This window comes from Drosophila arizonae, chromosome 4 (genome assembly GCF_054131065.1).
Source record: "Drosophila arizonae isolate 15081-1271.41 chromosome 4, UAZ_ARI_1.0, whole genome shotgun sequence".
NCBI classification, from domain to species: domain Eukaryota; kingdom Metazoa; phylum Arthropoda; class Insecta; order Diptera; family Drosophilidae; genus Drosophila; species Drosophila arizonae.
In genome coordinates, this window is record NC_142924.1 from 20,674,898 (window position 1) to 20,690,065 (window position 15,168).

The 15,168-nt window shown below is 40.7% G+C and overlaps 4 protein-coding genes across 4 annotated transcripts; 2 read left to right on the forward strand and 2 right to left on the reverse strand.

Moving 5' to 3' along the window:
* Positions 1-58: 58 nt before the first annotated feature.
* Positions 59-10,400, reverse strand: Plod (procollagen lysyl hydroxylase). The gene is made up of 10 exons (XM_018005534.2): positions 10,028-10,400; positions 9,051-9,136; positions 7,193-7,332; positions 6,599-7,130; positions 6,282-6,535; positions 5,530-5,631; positions 5,334-5,459; positions 1,711-1,837; positions 758-1,192; positions 59-689 (listed from the first exon to the last, which is right to left on the reverse strand). Exons 1-10 carry the CDS (start codon positions 10,173-10,175, stop codon positions 405-407), a joined length of 2,235 nt encoding a protein of 744 aa, XP_017861023.1. The 5' UTR covers positions 10,176-10,400; the 3' UTR covers positions 59-404.
* LOC108612637 (immunoglobulin domain-containing protein oig-1) lies at positions 2,029-3,601 on the forward strand. The gene is made up of 6 exons (XM_018005590.2): positions 2,029-2,245; positions 2,321-2,427; positions 2,538-2,619; positions 2,929-2,996; positions 3,060-3,135; positions 3,427-3,601. Exons 1-6 carry the CDS (start codon positions 2,149-2,151, stop codon positions 3,507-3,509), a joined length of 513 nt encoding a protein of 170 aa, XP_017861079.2. The 5' UTR covers positions 2,029-2,148; the 3' UTR covers positions 3,510-3,601.
* Positions 4,510-5,310, forward strand: nkt (noktochor). Its single transcript, XM_018005588.2, has 2 exons — positions 4,510-4,876; positions 4,930-5,310. Exons 1-2 carry the CDS (start codon positions 4,691-4,693, stop codon positions 5,236-5,238), a joined length of 495 nt encoding a protein of 164 aa, XP_017861077.1. The 5' UTR covers positions 4,510-4,690; the 3' UTR covers positions 5,239-5,310.
* A 98-nt stretch (positions 10,401-10,498) lies between the features above and the next one.
* Ube3a (ubiquitin protein ligase E3A) lies at positions 10,499-14,971 on the reverse strand. Its single transcript, XM_018005532.2, has 8 exons — positions 14,430-14,971; positions 14,036-14,317; positions 13,041-13,972; positions 12,731-12,978; positions 12,115-12,666; positions 11,868-12,049; positions 11,312-11,804; positions 10,499-11,246 (listed from the first exon to the last, which is right to left on the reverse strand). The coding sequence occupies exons 1-8, from the start codon at positions 14,510-14,512 to the stop codon at positions 10,908-10,910; spliced, it is 3,111 nt and encodes a 1,036-aa protein (XP_017861021.1). The 5' UTR covers positions 14,513-14,971; the 3' UTR covers positions 10,499-10,907.
* Between the last annotated feature and the right edge of the window lie 197 nt (positions 14,972-15,168).

Here is a 15,168-nt window from a genome sequence, read left to right on the forward strand (position 1 = left end):
AGCGCTCTTATGCGCGCGCAATTCAAATGTGAAAAATTAAAACAGCTCTACAGACATGTAAAATGTACCTGTACATACGATATATTTATCGTACCATTTATTAAAAAATTGCTTTTTTGTGTACATCTTTTTGTTGTATTTGCATAGTGAATTGAACACGATTCGAAAAAATTAGATTAAACTTAAGGCTTAATAAAGTTTTGTGTCAGACCTTGGAATTACGAAGACAAACTTTGCGTTTTGTCAGGATATTTGGCAAACGAACGACCAACTAAGGCAATTTAATGGACCACATTCCAAGACTAAACTAGATTTGATTCGAGTTGCTTACTTTAAACTAACTATAAATTCTTTGGAGTGGCCTTCCCATGGCAGTTCATATAGTAGCATCGACTGGGCAACGCCTACGGATCGATAAACGAAATCATGATATAGCGTGTGCCCTTGGTCACCAGCAGACCCTCATGGAAGTGAGTCAATCGACCCGGATGCATTAGCATCCAGCCCTTCTTCGTCTCCGTCACAGAGCAGTTGTATCTCAAAAACCGACAGCCGCCGCCTTCGTAATCAATGCCCGCCCGATTCATTGCGATGTTGATTGTGTAGGTCGAGGAGTCGTGATGTGGACGCAGAGAGGGCTGCTCATCGGGCTTGTAGCGCACCATGAAGTTCATCAGAGACCGCGGAGGCTGGAGAGCAAGCGAAATGTGCATTAGCTAACTTGAAAAACGAAAATGTCTCTTAAGCTCGGACTTACATCATGGAAATAGCCCATGAAGACACGCTCCTGCAGCGGACGCACAAACATTTGCAAAAACTTCAGATAGAGCGCATCGAGTCCCACTTGTCGCATGTGAATGTCACGCGTGGGCACCGCCTCGTAGCCACCCTCCAATCGCGTATCGCTATTGCTGCCATCGGACCACTTGCCATACGCTTCCATAATAGCCACCAAATCGTCGCAGAAGGCGTCGGTCACAATCTGGAACCAATAGACGTCGGGGCAGGGCTGTGGAATGACCACGCTCTCGTTCAGCTGCGACGAATAGTTCGGATGGATGTACTTCAAGGTCCAATCATAGCGATTGCTGAACAGGGTATAGAAATCGGGACGAGCTACGGTCGTATTGAAGTTATCCGCATTGATCAGATGGCCGAAATAGCGCTCATTGCTGACGTACATGAAGACGCCCTAGAAAGATAATGAAAAGAACAGAATTTTGATTTAGAGTACATGAGAGCGAGAGAGGGGAGCGAGCGAATTTATAATTAACAATATCTAGGAAAGTATATAAGTCTGAAACATGAATCTAAGAAACGACCGAAAAACTTTTAGATCTTTTAATCTTTAATTAGAAGGGGCTATTGAATGAAAGAACGAAAAATATAATATAATATGTAAATAAAAATGTTTATACAATATAAAGTATTTCTTGTTTAAAGAGTATTATGTATATATTATTTTATTATTTTTAAACATTGTCTAATAATTTTGATTTCATTTTAAAGGGAAAATTACTTTGGATTCTTCCCGATAAAAATATTTAAAATAAATTATTGAAAAACTATTAAAATGAAAATAGAAGCGATTGCCTAGAACTTTTCTTTAGTGTTCTATTAAAGCAGCTGTAAATGCTTCCTCAAGCAAATAATATAAACAGGTTGATTAAAATAGTTCAATGTTGAATTATTTTATTGTGGATCACTTACCGCATCTCTTAGAGAATCAGACATGGCCATATCAGGGTCGAGTTCCTTGTGCTCGAATTTGACTGCATCGAAGGCGCTCTTCTTGATCAGATAAATTGTCGTCACATGTGGCACATTGAACATGCCGCTGAAGAGAGAGAGAGAGAGAGAGAAGCAAAATTAGATACACTATATAGATGCAGATTCACAGATATATATGCACACACACACACAAACATATATATGTATTTCGCAACAATGTTGTGGAAATGGAAAGTAGCGAAACTCTCGCGAGGCTGAGCGAGGCACAGATTAAATTCAATCAGTGAGATAAACAAACAGGGGCTAACCCCTAAACTCTGGTCGCAGTTCGAACAAAACATTGCACGCTGACAGACGAGTGCAAAGCCGAATCAGCGCAGTCACAGATCGCCGATCACAGATCACAAACAAACAGATATGCCCACTCCCTGGTTAAACCAGAGCAAGATCAAAGCACTCGCTCTGCTCTGGCTGCTGCTGCTGTTGAGTGATCTTAGTCAGGTGCAGGCGCAAAGTGAGCAAGATCTAAGATTGTTCCATACGTGTATAAACAGCTCTGTTTAATCATATATTTATCTATATACCATAGGAAGCACTGGCGGTCGCAATGTCCTACGTCGCAATTATACGGGCAAGAAGCCAGTTGTCATTCAACACAGATCACAGGACGCGGTCAACTATTACGATCATGAGAATGTGAGTCAAAGTTTACAAGGTTAAGCTATATGGCCTGAGAAATCTATTTTAAAAGAGTTAATTTACTAAATAACTCTTTGTCTCTCTCTCTCTCTCTTTCTATCTAACAGGGTGCCAAGATCATAAAATCATCGCACTTTGAGCTGGATTATACGCTGGGTCGCAAGATAACTTTCTTCTGCATGGCACAGGGTTAGTAGGAATTAAAATTGCCTCTCTCTCCCATTCTCTCTCTCTCTCTCTCTATCTATTTATATGACAATAGGCTTGAATTGCACAGTCTTAATTTACTAAGTAAATTTATCAGCTTTCTGTATGTCATGCAGTCCACAAATTATAGGCGAAGCCTAACATGTTATATCATTCGTAAAACTCTCTCATTACAAATTAATTTATCTCTCATATGACTAACTATCTATACATGTCGCTCTCTCTCTCTCTCCCTCTTCACATTTATCTATTCTTAATATATATCGCTTACACATCTCTCTATACTTTTAGGCAATCCTCGTCCAACTATCACCTGGTTCAAGGATGGCGCAGAGCTCTATCAACATCGTTTCTTTCAGGTAAGCTAACTTTAAACAACGATCAAATTTTGTTAAAAACATGATTTTCATTTTATATTTTAGGTACACGAATCCCATCCAGAGCCAGAGATTATTAAATCGAAAATGGAAATCGATCCAACTACGCAAATGGATGCAGGTAATCTAAGATTTAGCTACTCGTAACCCTAAATATTTAGAGATAGACTTGAAGGCAGTATTCTACGTATTTGTGAAACTATAGATGAAGTTCTATTTTAATAGTTCCAGAACGAAACAAATATAAGATAATCAAAACGCTGTTTTTGGGAATTAGAAAATCTAAAGAAATAGTTTTATAGAAATATTTTCATTTATAATTTCTATATGCAATGAGAAAGATAAACTATTAGCAAATAACATAGTCTCTGTTAGAATTAATTATGCAACTAAATTTCCGATTTCTTTCTAGGTTATTACGAATGTCAAGCGGACAATATCTATGCAATTGATCGTCGAGGTTTTCGTACCGACTATGCCATGGTTAATTTTTAACATTCTCTATATCTGTTCATTTTTCACTGACATATTGTAGCACATTTTTGCTGTAATATTTGAATAAAACCAAATATAATTTGTAACTTCAAGTTCGTTTTTGTTTGTATCAATTGATATTATGTTTGTTCTCGACCTTTCGGCTGATATTCGTTTACTCTTCGCTGTCTCTCTCTCTCTCTCTCTATCTCTGTCGCACCCTGTCTCATTCTGTTATTCTGTGTGCGTAACCGACAAATTGTCTTCAATTACCTGATTGTAACAATTTTTTTGCATTTATTTTATTAAAATGTATATTAAAATGAGTGCAAACGAAGCCAAAACAAACTGCGGCACTTGACTATGCAAATGAGATCGGTTATGTAGGGGATCTGTATACCCAGTGCACAGTGGTCATAGGTTGGGGGAAAATGTTAAAGAATGTGTACGAATTGAATGGGAATATAGGTATGAAAGTGTTTATATTTGGAATTTTTCTACAGTAAAAATATTACAGAGCACTTTCCTTGCTGTTAACGCTTTACATGAGGTTAACAGCGGCTGGATAAGTAAAAGTCAAAGTTCTTATGTGATCAGAGATGAATATAGTTAATATTTACAGATTAATTCATCAATAAACTGCAGAATAACATGCATTGACCACGATTAATTGATAAAAATCCATCGATCTTAGCTATATTCTTCTCTGATCACTAACTAGTTCAGTTTAAAAGCATAAGAGAGAATGTAGTTTATAAACTATCAAGTCATTCAAAACAGAAGAACGTATAGGAGTAAAACATCATACCTAAATATATATTAATACAAATAGTTGACTAATTTGCACAGCTCTTGCCCCACTGTGCGCAAAGAGATTGGCCTTTGGTCAGACTATTGCAGAGGCATGCAGATTCAGCGAGTGCGCAAATCAAATCAAATGAAATTGAGTGAAATAAGGCAACCTGTGGAGCTGCGCATATCAGATGCGAACTAAAGCGATCTGAGAATAAAATGCCAAAATGTCGAGCTGCTGTCTACTGCCTACTGACGGCGATTTAAATGCGAGACGATTTAAAAGCGACGCCAATTGTGGCAAATTGGCCGAGCTCAGTGGAAGGCGAGCAATTGTGCCCAACAGCTGCTGCTCAGTCGCCGAGCAGACGAGATTCGCACAGCAACGTTTGAGTGAGAGACAGCATAGGATGCAAGCAAAGTGCCTGCTAATCAGCATAAGCCTGGCCCTGGTCCTCCTAATGCTAACTGCACCGGTCGTTGAGGCGCGACGTGGACGCGGTCGTGGACGCACCAAGTCGCGCGTGCAGATCGGGCTGCCGATAACGGGCAAATACCGTGATCCTGAATCCGATCAATACTACAACAATAATAATGTGAGTTAGTCAAGTAGTCAAAGGATTATCAACTAATCTCTTCGTTGCAACAGGGCGCCAAGATCTTGCAAGCCTCGCACTTTGATCTCGAGTACGTGCTGGGCCACAAGATCGCCTTCTTGTGCGTGGCCAAGGGCAATCCGCGCCCGCACATAACCTGGTACAAGGACGGTGCCGAAATCTATCAGCATCTGTACATGCATGTGCACGAATGGACCATTGGTGAGGACCGCGTCAAGTCAAAGATCGAAATAGATCCGGCTACCCAGATGGATGCCGGCCTTTACGAGTGCACGGCGGACAATATGTATTCCATAGACAGACGCAGCTTTAAGACCGATTTCTCCATTGCCTTCGATTAGCTACTATAGTTTCCTTGTTCCATTATATGCATAAGCAATAAAGTTGTACCCGAATGAAAACCTTCTAAAAAATTCCCGACAAGTCTTTAGCTTACATCAGATTCCGCTTGACAATGTCCACGTAGTCATGGGAGCGTGCATAGTAGCCCGTCTCAGAGAGCGCGCCCCAAAAGTTGCTCCACAGCTCGTGATACTTGGAGAACACCGGCGCCACAAATTGTCTGCAAAGGTTAAGCGTTTAATGTTTAATCAGATATATTTAAATATAAATATCTGTGCTGGAAGACCTACTTGTTCATTCTGAGCAGCTCGCGCAGCACCTCGCTGTCCTCGATGTGTGCATCGCCGTCCACGTAGAAAATGTAGTCGCTGTGCTTCTGCTTTGCTTTGTCACTGTCAAAAAAAAATTGAAGAGTAAATCAACCAATTATATAGGTAAATTACATTTTATAGATATGAAGCAACAATAAACACTTGAGTATCGACTGATATGGGCTTTCAATCTTAGTAGATTTCACAGTAGATTAATCAAGCCTATTGAGTCACTAAACTATTATCATATTGAAATGTGTATGATATCCATATAAATATAAATGAGATAATACTCGTTAAACATGTAAATATTATTATTATGAAATAATTAAAATATTTTCAAAAGTTCTCAACTAAATTAAGTATTTTAAAATATTTCGACTATTTCCCTTTAATTCTATTTACTACCTAAACAAGGGAGCTGTAAAGTAGGTATTGGAAAACCTAAAACGTTATTTTTATTTCTATACAGAATATAGATGTGCTACAAGTGAAAGATACTACACTATATAACATAAGTTTCTCACACTCTCTTTCTCTAACTTTTCATTAATCATCGATCATGTTATTATAAATCTATCTTTGTATAGAAAACGCAGAGCATAAGAAGCAGTCTGTATGAAAGACTTACATCTGATTATAAGCATATCATACCAAAGCATATTAAATAATTCCATATCCTTTACTATGGCCTATCTATGTCCTATATATATGCATGTTTAGTTACTCACAGTGCCAATTGCCTGCCCTGACTTTCAGTCAATCCATCCGTGGATAGGATATACTTGACGCTGGCATAGCTCTTGCCATGTTTAGTCACATAGGACTGCACGAGCTCATCGTGTAGCTCTGCGTTGCTGTACATGAAGAGGTGCATCGACTTCTTAGGATAGTTGAGCTTCTCGATGCCAGCGAGGAACATATCAAGGAAAGGCACAGGTTGATTGACCATTACAGCTAGAGTAATGATAGGCAGTTCTTGCTCCTGCGCAGAAGAAAGCTCATAAGACAATTATGTAAATCCTATATGTAGCAAACATTCACTCACATTCAACTCTAGTGGATACTCCTGACAGAAGGTGCAGACGCCACTAAAAGTCTTGGCCAGATAGTTGGCATAGGCGTTCAGGTTGATTTTGCTCGGTCCATTGCCATGGATAATGGCGGGCGTGGTCAGGAAATCAATATTTGGCAACACGCCTTGATTGGAGTCAAGATCCACCTCTAGCTTTACATCGTTTTGGGCACCATTCAGGCTTTGGAACAGACGCGACTGTGTATCCAGCTTGATGTTCAGCTTGGCACGCTTTGCCTCATCCAGGAAGACTTTCGTGTAATACAACTGATCATCGCCCGTATCCTCGATTTCCTCCTTCAGCAGCTCAACCACCTGTGGCGCGTAGCCGATGAAGGCGCCCGAGTTCAAATAACGTGACTCCTTGGCCCCCACCGCAGGATAACTATCCGCGAGACTCTTGTCGGGCCAGCAATATTTCTCTGCCGAGAACAGCACCTTGGCACCGGATTCCTTGAACTTTTCCAAGATCTCCGTAAGCGGAGCTGTGAAGACGACATCGTAACTGTGGGCATTCGTGCGGGTGTTAAAAGTAATCTATATAGTAGGAATATGTATATTGTCTACCTGTCCGTAAATAGTATGATGGTATCCTCAGCATCCTTGAGCTCCTCGACAGCCTTACGCAGCAAATTGATTTTGTAGCCGCCGCCAAGGCCCTTCATGTCACCTCCCTGCCATTGCTCGCCCAGGCCAAGGGTGGTCACCTGTTTTGAGAGAAGGAGCAGAGATTGTTATTGCTTAGCCTTACAATCATTGTCGCGTCTACATATGTATGTCTGTAAGCACAATTCACTTGTCTCCAAATAAATCTTTCCTAAGCACATTAAACGGCTACGTTGACATAATTCTTGAAATACAAATTATAATCATTTCGAAAATAAAGTTCAAATTTGAAATCTAAGAACTGTGAACGAAAGCCGGCTAACCGGCTAATCAGCATTTTATGAAATTTGGTTTTTTGTTTTTTTCTTTTGTGAATATTTCTGTCAAAAGATGAATATGAGAAGCATTCGTAAGACTTTATGCGACACATTTCGTTTAGGAAAACCGGCTTCAGCTTCAAGCTGATAAGCGAAACATCGAACACAATACAATATATGTAGTATGTATGTACATGAGAGGAAAGTACTGAAGCACAATCAATGGAACAATCGGGAACTGAATTGTGCTAATTACACCCGGGCTTCCAACTGGATGCATGGACTACGTGATTAAAACACAACAAAGTAAACATCGAAACGCGATCAAACACATGTGTTCAGTATGTGGTGCCCCCATCATATGTGGTATATAATATTTATATATATATATATAATGCAACAGCCAATCTCTGTGTAACACATCAGAGACGCAGCCAGAGCAGTCATCTGGACGACAGTGCCGGATGCTTGGACGAATGTCTAAACGCTCACACACATACTACACATATACTATACACTCTATATATATATGTACTCTATATACTGTATATATACAACAGCTACAATCTTCCTAGTAATAAAAGTGTGCCGCAAAACCGAGATATGTAGGCAAGAGTTCGTCTTCGGGCCAATCATTTGTTTAGGAATAACAGATGTATATATAAATGTATATATGTATACTTAAAGGCACATGCGTATGATTTATATATATGAAAAATACAACGGCATTTAATTAAATCTCGAAATCTATTTATAAAAAACAATAAGACTTGCATGCTATAAATTGCTAACAGGCAGAGATTTATTTTCCCAATAAATTAAAGTTTACATAAATTAAAAAAATTTTCAAACAAATAAATTGATATTAGGAAAACAAATAAAATGTCAATATTTTAGTTACTCACTAAGAGCTAAACTTAAAATCCTTAACAGATTTTTACCGCGTCAGATGTATATTGAATAATCAATCAATCAAAGGTCGTTAATCGTGAGCTACAAATTTCTTAAATGACTTTAAATGATTTTAGAATATAAAATATATTGTATTCTTGCATTAATTGACAAAAAGCTTCGCTATACAAGCTTCCGGTCATTTGCTCACAATCAGTTCTTTAGTTTCAATCTATGAAATATGAAAGCCTATTGTATATATCATTTTGTTAGCAAACGACTACTATTTATATAAAATATTATTAGAAGTTCTGTTTTACCCGAACAAAACGGTAAAAACAAGTTCAGCATTTATTTGAAAAATATTTAAAATCGTCGAACATACAAAAAGAGACTATTCAGATAGGCGAGTTAATTTGTAGGCAACAATCGAAGCTAAATTTTAGCAATTCTCTCTATACAATTTATTGATCGTAAAAAAAAACAATAAATGTTATATAAAAATTTGAATAACAAATTTCAACAATAGATAGTAAAATGACGCAGCTAGCCGATTAGAATTTAACGGCTAACTGTGCCATTTCGACGCTTAGCAAATTTAAAGAACTTACCTCAATGTCGTAAACTTGGGCGGAGCGTATATAACGCCGATATCCATCAGTTTGTTCCGTGGCAACGGTGAAGACTTTTATTTTATCTGAATTGGAAAAGATAAAAATTTTAATGTCATAAATTGCCAAATAATAACAAAATTAACAGAAAACAAGTTATATAGAGCATAAAAAATGGAATAATAAATTTAAATAAATTCCCAGTTATTAATTTATTGCTCTTAGTTATAAAAGGAATAATTTTGTACATATTATATTTAAATGTATAGTTAAATTTAAGAGAATTCATTTTTTGTTAACTTCATTATTATACAATCGAAGAACTTTCAGTTTGTATAAATACATACTAATATATATGTTTAAAAAGATGAAATATCATATAGAAACATCTATGGATCAAGAATAGAATTTGAACTCAATTTTCTATACATTTAACAAAAGGAAGTCATTTAATATATATTAAATGTAAACATTATTGACTTAGTAACATTGTTATACTCAAACATGGTAAAAATGTTATACATATACATATATGACCCAATTTGTTGGTTGTGTCAGGGACACAGGATCTGTATAATGACATACGTCGTACATTAAAACAAAATGGTGTATGTAAAACGTTATTAAAAATATTTTTTATGAACTACAACAATTAAAATAAAAAGTGAGCATCCCGAGACATCGTTAGGCACTTTGAATGCTAACGACCGCATGAATTTCAAGCAGCAAGCGGAAAGAGCAAAGTAATATAAACAAAAACCGCAGCAAGGGAAAGAAACACACAAACACACACCCGCATACACGCATATATAGCTGCTTAGACAATGCCTGCATCTGATGTGTGTGGATGTGTGCATGTGTTTGTGTAGGCACATCGTTCTACAGCTGAATGCAATTTAATAATTTTTAGTGCTTATGCTTTGCTAATTCCAGTGATGAACTCATATGCTCCAGATTCTAGACACACACACACGTACCATTTAAGTTTGGTTGAGCTGGTGCAGCTGCAACAACTTCGGCGGGTGCAACAACATCGGCGGCGTTCGCTGAACTGGCGCTGGCTCCTTGCAAAAACAACAAGAGCGACGCCAAACACAACAATGCGCAATTTATATGCTTTTCCATGTCGTTGGCTTTGTTATTCCCGAAACACTGAATTCCACACCCACTCACACTCGCTCACTTTCACAATTCTAACGCAGAGATTTATGTTATGATAATTGTTGCATATTCCGAGAGGCAACTTTGCTTTGAAATTAAACAGCCTTTCTCCGCTGCACAACCGAACGCAACAACGATGATAACATGAATGAAAATGCAAAATACGACTCTCGCGAACGAAGACAATATGAATGCAGAGGCAGTGCTGTAAAGCGAGCGATGGCTGCACATCCACATATCGATTGCAAACAAATGAAAATTTATCGAACGATAAGAAAAGCAATCAATTGGCACACAACTTAAAATTTATTCAGCAAATTTTTATGCGAGCTGCATTACAAACGTAAATTCATGAGTGTATGAGTATGCGAATAAATGTAATTTATGTTATATACAATTAACTGAGCGACATAGTAAAGTATATAGTTAGTTAAATCAAGTTTTGCTAAGTCTGCTTTCTTGCCATCGCGCCACATTGAGGATTTACACACACACATATATATATATTGTCTCATTTGAACAAGTTGTATCAAAAATAAATGACAAATTCAAAAACAAACTAAAGCTCATCAACTAATTAAACATCGTCGTTATCATCAACATCCTCATCATCATCATATTTTTATCGGAGGTGGTATCTGTTGCGTTCCTGGAGGTATGTGTACCAACTACTTTGGCATTATTCCTTTGCGGCGACTACAGCATGCCGAAGCCCTTGGAGTAATTGATTGCCTTGAGCAAGCGCTCCTCCAGTTTCTCCTTACTACTGTACTCGGGCAGCAACAGTACATTAAAGCACGTGTGCGATGTGGGCAATCTATCACTGTCCGGTCCATGGCGTGTGATTAACAATCGTAAGCATTTTAAGCCACCAACGGGAACGCGCGCCGATCCCGTTGTGAACTCGAGCAGCTTTCGCTTGGACTCGAGTGGCATGGCATGGACAATACTCCAGAAATCTTGCACGATTTGCGTTTCCTCCGTATAGCCACCCTCGTACTCCGTCGAATGCTCCAATTCCACAAAATCAAACTCCTGTAAAATACAACAGAATTATTGAAAGCCCAAAAGTGAATTGCGAAACTCTTCTCTAAACATACGCGACTGCCGCAGACTAGCTTCTCGATTTCCTCTGGCCTGAAGAGCAGCTTCAGTGGTGACTCATCGGTAACCATTTCGAAGCCTTTGCGAAAGGCTTTGAACTGCTGTTCTATGTTCGAGTTCAGCAAGAAATCGCTATATAGATTGACAAACAAACGCTTGTTATGCTGGCCGACTAGCACCTCGCTGCCATGTGGAACCAGTTCGTGCTCCACTAGCTCGCCAAACACATTGCTATAGCTAATCTTGAACGTCTGCTCAAAAACCTCTTCCATGTCATGGCCCTGATAGTCCAACATGGCCTTTAAGCTCTTGTACAGCGTCGGACTCCAGTCGCACAGGTCGTAGAAGGTGCCTCGATAGCCCATCAGCTTGCGGTAGACAACCATGGGAAAGTTCACAGCCAGGATGACATTGTTGTAAATGGCCAGGCCAATGATTATGCCAATCAGCGTGAATTGTGCGCCGTTCTCAAAGGGCGTGGGATTGAACCTATTAAATGGAATGATTGGAAGGGTTAACACATTAACGATGTTATTGAGACCTCGCACTCACCACATGTTATTGGTCTCCTCTTGCTGCACAAACATGCCAAAGGCTGGATTGAATATTTCCTCCACGATAAGTTGAAAGAACTCTTTGGATACGCCGCCCTCATCAATTCCCTGTTCACCCACAAACTCCACCACAAGCTGCTTCTTCAGATCCTTCGGATTGCTCATTGCAACAAGCTCGAGCTGTAAGTTAATTCAGTTATTAATTACAAAATTCTTTGTTTCTTTATGTTTCTATTTGAACTTACTCCAATAAGCGCATCGTTGATCAGTTGATCGCGTCGCACCGTCAGCTTGAGATCGGGTCGCGCACCCTCTTGGCCATCCTGGCCATAGTTTTGTAAAATGGAATACAACGAGGAGTAACGTTCGCTGTACATGCGCATGCGGCAGTCGTAGTAGAGGGCATCGACCTTGGTGGCCGGTGTTAGGATGAATGCATAGAGCATAAAGCAAAAATATTTGGTGTGCCTGGAGCCCAGGTGGCTCTCCATGGCCAGCCTCTTATAGGACAGATAGTCTTGATGCATTTGTATATGCTCGCTGAGCGCCTCGTTGTAGAACTCTTCGAGCGGCACTAGGGGACTACGACAGTCAATGTACGAGACCTGCAACCACTGCTCTAGCGGATCTTCAGCAAATTCCGGCATATGCGGGTGTTGCAGCGAGTTGTAGACGAACAGATCCTCGCCATCCTCCACGGCAGCGGCGGTAGATTCAGTCTCAACTACCTCCTGTAATGGCAGCCGACAAGAGGGACGCTCCAACACGCTGGCCAATATGTTGGCATAAAACACGATCTATGTAAAGGGAAAAACTGTTTAAATAAACTGATGAGTTAGAGAATATTATTGTTCAAGTCACCTTCAGCACTTTGGTCACGCTTATAATAAGCTCGTTCTCGCGCACCGAGTCCTCGTCGAGCAACACCTGGAGTGTTATCTGCTGTTGGCATGAGGACAAGAGAGTCTGCAGCTGGTCTGCACAATACTCGCTCCAGATGATCGCGAGGCGTGCCTGCGCTTGCACAAACATTGAGGCTGCTGCATGACAAAGCTTGGGCAACACGCGGTCCAGATACTCCATGTCCGTGACGCTGTTGTTGGCCGTAGCTGAAAAGGGATAGAGTTAGAGAGGAATTAGCCATGTATTTATCTTGCTAAGCAATACTTACTGTTGGTGGCCATGTCAAAGCATATGACCAAGCAATGCACCACCTGCTCCCACAAATCCGGCCAGGACAGTCGAATGTCCCGTATAGAGTCCGCCAGTTTGATGACGCTGCTCATGATCTGCTCAGCAATAGATTGACAAGGCGCACCGAAGAGCAAGCGTTTTATGTGGCGCAGTCCACGGAAATCCACCTTGGTGCCCCTACGCAGAAACTCGTCGATTTGCTCCTGTTGAGTCATCGGTTCGTCGTCGTCGTTTTCATCTGTATCGGCTCCAGCAGCATTAGTAGTTGCATGACCGGCATCGTCTGCACTAGCAGCTGCACACGGTTCGGTTGGCGTTGTTGACCGCTGAGTGCTATCCTCGTCCTTGTCGGCCTCGCCTTCCAGTTGCCGCAGTTGCTCCTTATTCAGGGCACTGTTTGATTGGCTTTCCAAATGCAGCCGCTCTTGTCCAGGCCGGCAGACGAAGCTATTGCTGAGTCGATCGACGCTGGAAAAGACATGGTCAATGATTTGGCACAGCCTTTCGTAGTTGCCAGCCTCCTGGCACTGCGTGTACAGTCCCTCCAGCAGCTCAGCGTCCACATACTCCACAGATGGCAGCGTTGGTGTGCAGGGGCCCGAGTCACCAGCTGTTGTCGTCGTCGTCGTTGTTGTTGCTGTTTCTGTTTCTGTTTCTGTTGCCGTCTCCGATCCAAGTGTGGACAATTTAACAAAATCCAAGATCATTGGCGGTCGTTCCGACTGTTCCATGGAACTTTGTGGCTGCGTATTCGACTGGGACTGCGATTGCGATTGAGATTGCGATTGCGACTGGGATTGGGTGCTTGTGGTGGTTGTGGTGCTAGCGGATGTAATGGTGCTAGTGGAGCTGTTGCTGCTACTGCTACTGCTGTCATTTGGCGAAAGCATGTCCACGTCCTGCTGTGGACTGTCCGGAGGCAAGAGACGTTAGTAAGAGTAAATTACTGATACGCTAGCGTGATCCACTCACCTATTCACTGTGGGCACACTATCGCACAGCTGTGCGTCCTGTGAGAAGAGATGAAGGGCTCGTGCGGCCACCTCATTGGGCGTCATGGGCGGCACTTTGCCGCTGGAGGCGCAGTTGGCATTCTTGCAGTGGACATTGCCACAGCCGGACTGCAGCTGATGAAAGTAGCGCTGGATGAGGCTGCGCACAGCCGAACGTTTCATCTCAGGTGTGGCCCGACCATTGCCCCCGCTGGTAGCCACCGTGCCGGCCGCAGCAGCCGCAGCTGATGAAGTCGATGCGCTGTAACCGACAAAAAATGCAAATGCGTTTAGCATTAAACATATATTCACATAGATACATATTTACGTATTTAATTCTATATATACATATATATATATATACATTTACTCACCTTGAGACACCTGGCAACGGCGACGTTGACGTTGGCCGCGCCTTCTGTTTCAGCTGCTCGTGTTCCTCGCCGCCGCCGCTCATTGAGCGCCCCTTTCGCACTGGGAGACACTGAGATTCAATAAACTAATAGATGTTTACTGTTTGGGTCGTTGCTTAGCGTGCTTCCTTGCCAGGCCAGGGCGACACTTGTCGCTTGTCGCCTGTCTCTCTTTGTGTGCTAATTTGCCTACGCAAAATATATATATGTGTGTGTGCGCAACGAAAAGGGTGCAAAAAATCGATGTCGATGTCCCTTTTTCTGCCTTTCCGAGAGTGTGTGCGTTTTGTTGTTGTTGTTCCGAGTTGTTAATGCCAATGCAGTTGCATGTCAACAACTAACAGTATAGCACTTGTAATTCACACAAAGTTTTGCACAATTTTACATCTATACCTAACAAAAATTTAAACGTTTTGATATTTAGAACAGTTTTTTGTTTAGAAAAACGCAGCCAAGGCAAAGCAGAGTGCCTTTAATATTGAAAATCATCAACAAACAGTGTTGCTAAGGTTCGCAAATGCTCACCGTAAGTGCTGCGTAACGATATATCGTTTTGGCGCAATATTTTTCATGGACCAATAAATTCAAAAGACACATTTTTCATGGAGAGAATGCTGTTGGTAAATTATTATATATAATTGTAATATTTTTGTAAATAATACTAATTGGTGTATTACTATATAAATTACTCATTTAAGCA

Coding starts and splice junctions, on each gene's coding strand:
- nkt (XM_018005588.2), top strand. CDS start 4,691: ATGCAAGCAAAGTGCCTGCTAATCAGCATAAGCCTGGCCCTGGTCCTC. Junction 4,877..4,929: donor AATACTACAACAATAATAAT/GTGAGTTAGTCA, acceptor TCGTTGCAACAG/GGCGCCAAGATCTTGCAAGC.
- Ube3a (XM_018005532.2), bottom strand. CDS start 14,512: ATGAGCGGCGGCGGCGAGGAACACGAGCAGCTGAAACAGAAGGCGCGG. Junction 13,973..14,035: donor AGTGTGCCCACAGTGAATAG/GTGAGTGGATCA, acceptor GCCTCCGGACAG/TCCACAGCAGGACGTGGACA. Junction 12,050..12,114: donor TCAACGATGCGCTTATTGGA/GTAAGTTCAAAT, acceptor ATTAACTTACAG/CTCGAGCTTGTTGCAATGAG.
- LOC108612637 (XM_018005590.2), top strand. CDS start 2,149: ATGCCCACTCCCTGGTTAAACCAGAGCAAGATCAAAGCACTCGCTCTG. Junction 2,246..2,320: donor TAGTCAGGTGCAGGCGCAAA/GTGAGCAAGATC, acceptor TATATACCATAG/GAAGCACTGGCGGTCGCAAT. Junction 2,428..2,537: donor ACTATTACGATCATGAGAAT/GTGAGTCAAAGT, acceptor TCTATCTAACAG/GGTGCCAAGATCATAAAATC.
- Plod (XM_018005534.2), bottom strand. CDS start 10,175: ATGGAAAAGCATATAAATTGCGCATTGTTGTGTTTGGCGTCGCTCTTG. Junction 9,137..10,027: donor AGCTCAACCAAACTTAAATG/GTACGTGTGTGT, acceptor TTTCCAATTCAG/ATAAAATAAAAGTCTTCACC. Junction 7,131..7,192: donor ATCATACTATTTACGGACAG/GTAGACAATATA, acceptor GAATGCCCACAG/TTACGATGTCGTCTTCACAG.